The sequence below is a fragment of the Panthera uncia genome (assembly GCF_023721935.1).
Source record: "Panthera uncia isolate 11264 chromosome C1 unlocalized genomic scaffold, Puncia_PCG_1.0 HiC_scaffold_4, whole genome shotgun sequence".
In the NCBI taxonomy this organism is placed as follows: Eukaryota; Metazoa; Chordata; class Mammalia; order Carnivora; family Felidae; genus Panthera; species Panthera uncia.
Genome location: NW_026057585.1, coordinates 55,816,485 through 55,821,818, shown reverse-complemented (window position 1 = coordinate 55,821,818; position 5,334 = coordinate 55,816,485). Strand labels below are relative to the sequence as shown.

At 43.2% G+C, this 5,334-nt stretch overlaps 1 protein-coding gene across 1 annotated transcript in view; it reads left to right on the top strand.

The window, feature by feature from the left end:
- The first annotated feature begins 285 nt into the window (after positions 1 to 285).
- NFIA (nuclear factor I A) overlaps positions 286 to 5,334 on the top strand; it is a 373,386-nt gene continuing 368,337 nt past the window's right edge. Inside the window, exon 1 of the mRNA XM_049618567.1 lies at positions 286 to 664. Within this exon, the coding sequence (XP_049474524.1) occupies positions 662 to 664 (3 nt within the window). The 5' untranslated portion in view covers positions 286 to 661. The remainder of the gene's footprint in view (positions 665 to 5,334) is intronic.

The window sequence follows — 5,334 nt, the reverse complement described above, 5'->3', positions numbered from 1 at the left end:
TCCACAGCGCCAAAAACACGATCCTGCGAGCAGGGCCTAGTAACACAGGAGCTTTTCTTCCGAACGGTGTCCCGACCGGAGCTTGCGCTGAATGCCGGGGCTCCTATTGGCCACGCACCGTGGGGGAGGAGGAGACTGGCGGGGAGAGAGACGGGAGGAGGGGAGAAGGGGGCAAGGCTTTTTCCCTGCCCCCTCCCGGCCCCCTCCGCTGGCGGCTGCCGGCGCCTCGTGCGTGGTTACTATGCAAATTGCAGCGATTGCGGAAATAAACAAGGGGGTAGGGAGAGGAGAGAGGGACTGCGAATCGATTGCAACTTCTGCAAAGTCTCGTACAATCCAAAGCACACAAGGCAAAACCAGAGAGAATCTGAGAACCAGCCAGCCCGGGTTGGATCGCTATCAAAAGAGGAGAGAGAGACAGTGAGAGAGGCAGAGAGCGCGCATTGCAATTGCAAAAGCCTTCTGATTTGGAGTTAAAAAAAAAAAAAAAAAATCTCCAAGAAGCCTGCAATTGGCCCACAGCTTTAAAAAAAATCTCTTCCGGGTTTTCAACGGTTCCAAGTTTATTTAGATTTTTTTTAATGCAAAAAAAAGGGGGACAACAAATGAAGCAATTCGTCTGAACATTTTAAAGTTTCTCACGTACTCTTTTTACATTGCAATGGTACGTGGCACATCTTAAACTTTCTATTTTGCGTTTATACGATGTGTGTTTTATAAACAACAATGGTAGAATGATTTTGTTTAATGGCTAAGACTTTAAAATTTCTCTAGCTTGCGTATGCTTTTAAGTGACTGCTGGGTGAATGTCTATTGTGATGGTTTTGTTTTAAAGATGTAGCTTTGTGGATGGCTTTTTTCTTTTTTTTCTTTTTTTTTTTTTTTTTGCTATGTATATCACAAATTGGGGTTTCTTTTTTTTTTTTTTTTTTTTTTTCCCGAGATTTGAAAAAAATGCTGAGCTTGACAGATTTTTTTTCCTCCTAGCGCTTGCTCGGTTCCAGAAAGGGGGAAAAAAATCCTGTTACGTGCTCTGTTCTGTAAAAAGACGTCTGGCCTCAGCAGTCAACCTAACTCGAAAAGAAATGTCTGGACCCGGCGAATAATTGACGATTCGATCCTCTAATCAATGGGACAACATGGGAGATTGACAAAAGCTTCAGCCAATCATGAGGAAGCTTGGGTGTACAATGAATGGTTCTCAGTAGCCAGAGGGGGCGGGGCAGAAAAGATCTGAAGTTCTCTGCGGCTCTGAAGGGGATGGTGTGGTTCAAGCTGTCAAAGCTACAAGGTCTTCCGGATTTAGCAAGCACAATAGGAAAGAGTTTTTGAGTTTAAAGGGAAAAAAAAAAAAAACGGATTGGGGGATTTTTGCATGAATTGTAATGCTTTCTTAATTGCCTTTTGGAAAAAAGTTAGAAAAATTCTGCCAGAGAAATACTAACTTTGCATTAATAATTATTTTTAAATTCAGGGAAGTTGTTAACTGTTGTGAAGGGGGAGGTTCAGCTTTTAAAAAATGTGTAGCTTAGAAACTTGAACTACAGGACTGTATTGAGCTTTGGGAAGTAGTGTACTGAATACTCAGCATTACAACACTTCTCCCTCTGGTTATCTGAGAAGCTTTGGCTTTTCAAATACTTTGAAGGAAGAGGCAAGCCTCTCTTCTTGAACTGGAAACAACAGTTTTAAGGGGGGAGAGGATGTGTCACAGGTGGACTGACAGCTGTTTTATACATTTGAAAGGAAGGGGGGGGGAGAAGGACTGTTTCTTTCTCTACTTTTCTTGAATTCTGCTATTTAAATATATGGTCAGTGGCAAATAGGCTATTAGAACTAGCCAAGTTCACATTTGTTCTTGTTACCACAACAACCCCTGTGGAGGGTGTGTGTGGAAGATTGCTGACTTGCTAACTCTTCGTTGGAGTCTGGCCTCTTGGACAAGTCTTTGATACCAATCCAGTGGAAACCAACTGCAGTAACTTGCAGCTTGTCTTGGAGGCAGTAACTGGCAGCCTCTGACTAAAATACATCCATCTCTTCCTTCCCACTGAGCATTGTAGACACCTAATTCTGTTGGGAAATGAATGGAAAATAGTATGGGCTCTTTCCCATCTTTGGATTAAATTCCCATCGAGCTATTTCCCAAGGCTTTAGGCCTTCTAATCAAATCTGGTTTGGAAACCTGACGTTAAAATCCACTTGGACGCTCAGTTCACTGACATTATCCAATTTAGTATTATACGCATCTAAGAAAAATCTGCACGCAAGTGACCAGTGGGTCGAAAAACTAGAGGAGAAAAATATTGGAAAATGCTAGTGATAAAGTTGGTCTTGGTAAGAACTACAGAGTTAATGGCAGTGTCACTTATGTACCCCAATTTTATCTTCACTGCTTTGGGCATTAAAATCTAAATCATATTAATAAGATCTTCCTATCAAGTAACCTCCGAAATGAGAGGTATTTGAGATGTACATATAAGTGAAACCTTATTGACGTAATTTATATATCTAAGAGGATTTCACTAAAGCTGGCAAGGTAACATTTCTGCAAATAAAACACAGTAAATGCAAGGCTGGGCTCTGTGCCAGGAAGAATATGGATAGCAGAGAGCATGACAGGAGCCTCCTTTGCGCAAAGACAATCCCATTTCAAGGCAGCCTCCTAGCACTTGCAAAATAAATGATTGGAGCGGTTATTTCCAATAAGGGGTTTATCCTTCCTAACAATGGGTCATTTATATGATTGCAGTAAACTAGTTTTTGTACTTCACCTGTTTCCTACACTGTTTTCTCTACTATCCTTTCTTTCTTTTCTCCCCCCTCCATCCCTGCTCTCTCTCAAGTGTCCTAGTATCTTTGTGAACTCTGGACAAGGATTTACTTTTGCAACTTGGGAAGAGGGGAGAGAGTTGGAAATGTTTTTTACCCCCAGACTGCCCTTTGAGGAACATCTGTTTCTTTGTGTGTGTGTTTAAATTTATGCCTGTTGGAGAGAAAGTTACCAGAAGCCTTTCTGTAACTGTAACTCTTCTACTGTATTTTTCTCAGTCTTGTTTCCAAAGGCTGTAGTTGGAACTGTGCTTTGTAGTGTTTCCCCGCCTCCCCCCCCCCCCCCCATCCCGCGGGGGAGGGAGCGGGAGCTGGCGGAGATAGGAGAGAAAGCAGGAGCGGATGTGAAGGGCTTTGGTGCTGAACTTGGATCCAGCCCTTGCCTAGAGGGCGCAAACAATCGTCCCATATCCAAAAGTCTTACGAAGGGCGCCAAAAGTTACTTAAGATAATATTGCTAACCGCAGAAAGCTGGAAATCGCGGGCACATTCACTGCTGCAACAAAAGAAGTTTTTAAACTAGAAATATCAGCATTAAATTACTTTTCCCTATTTTTAAAAACCAGGGCGATGTGCCAGTCCTTTTTTTAAAAAAAATCCTTTTCTTTTTCTTGAGATTCAGTTAAAACTAAGAATCTTTCTGGTTTTGGAAAGAGGCAGATGTGAAGTATATCTTTTAATACACCAAAAGAAAGATTTTAATCTGCTCTGGAAGAGAGCTTCCCAAGAGTACACACGGAACAATAACTTCTCACTGTGCCTCAGTTACATGTTGGGACCGTCAGCCAGAAACTTCTATCGAGGAAACTTGGAGCGAGTTGAAGTTATAGATCCCAGCAAAGGTTTCCGTGGCCAGGAAGGTTGTCTCTGTAACTCGGCTTAGCTTTTAGGACATTTCTCTTCTCCTGAAATCCAAGAGGAACCAAGGAAAAGCAGTTGTTTAATTGGGGAAAATGGGACTCTCTCATTAAAGATTTAAGTCATTATTTTCCCTCACCCCTTAATAAATAATTTGACAGATTTTCAAGGATATTTAGGAGCAGGGTGTGTGCAAATGATCTGAAGCATTCAGAAATTATTTTAGCAATAAAGTAATCGGAGAACAAGCATAAAATAATTTTAGACAGATGCAGAATATTTTAGAGGATTATATTTTGCTTTCTCCAGTAGCATGTTTCTTGCCCCTAACTTTAAAAAAAGGGGGGGGGGCGTGGAGGTGGGTGGTGTAGTCTGAATGAGCGTGGCCTTAGCACATCACTTCATCCCCACCTGCAGAGTGGGGGTTCCTACAGGACTGTCCTCTTTTCCGAGGCTCTCTCGCTATTTAACCTCTACCAAGGTGCAGATTCCTCTGTCTGTGTGCCAGTGTCTTTCAACCTGATCTTTCCTTTTGGAATTTTAAGAAGGATTCGCAAATGCAGCAGGCTGCAAAATAGAGTTAGGAAGAGGAGGAGAAAGAGATGGGATGGGGGGCAGGAGGAAGAAGGTATTTTTTTTCTTTTTTCTTTTTTTTTCCATGAGGGAGGAAAGCCTGGAGAGAAAATATGAGGTTAAAAAAACTGGAAAAGCAGGCTTATTGGCAACTTGCCAAACCCTAAAAACCACCCCCCTTTTCTGCCAAAACAATACTTTAGCAAACCTAGAATAATTGCAGGAAGCTCTTTTCCATTTTAAGAACGATTACCTGGGGGAGGGAAAAAGAGGGGATTCTTAAAAGGCACCCTTCCAGAGGTGTCCCAGGAACAGGAACGGTAATGATAGCCTGTGTCCAGTTCTGGGCACGCGTTTGTGGACCAGAATATCTCCCTTCCCTTAGGGGACATCCCTTTCCTTTTTTTTTTTTTCTCCTAAAGAGAAAAAGATGTCACAGCTAAACCACTGTTGTTTCTGAACGTGATAGAACTTTTTCTATGGCGTCTGTGTTCAGACCCACCAGTTTCACAGTCCTGGGAGGGAGAACGCTCATTAATCTCCGCCTCTTTTTCTCCAGACAGCCCCCCCCACCCCCCAAATCCGGTGACTCTTCTGTGTGAAATTATTCCCCACCACCCCCGCTTCTGAATGCCACAGGACTGAAGCTGCACAAAGTTTGCAGGATTTTGTGCATAATTACCTCTGCCGACGATCTATTCCCACAGAAAGCTTCGTTGGAGAGATTACAATGCTTTGAGCCGTACCGCATTTCAGAGGGGAAAAAAAAAAAAAGTTACCTAGGAGGTCTGATTTTTTAAAAAATTTGCATACATGCAAATTTGCCCCCCCGGTCTTCTCCTCGGTTCTCTACGTGCCCACACAGTGAACCGGGAGCGCAGGGCAACCTGGCAAAGTTGTCCAAGTCCTCCACCGAGGTCCGCGAAGGTCTGCGGCGGGGCTTGGGGGATGGGGATGAGGAAAAGTAGTTTTGTTTGCTTAAGCACATCCTGTGGCAGCCTATAGCTGCCCGGGAGTACAGACTGTAACTGCTCCTCACTGCGTTACCCAGTAATGCGCTGAGCGGGGAAG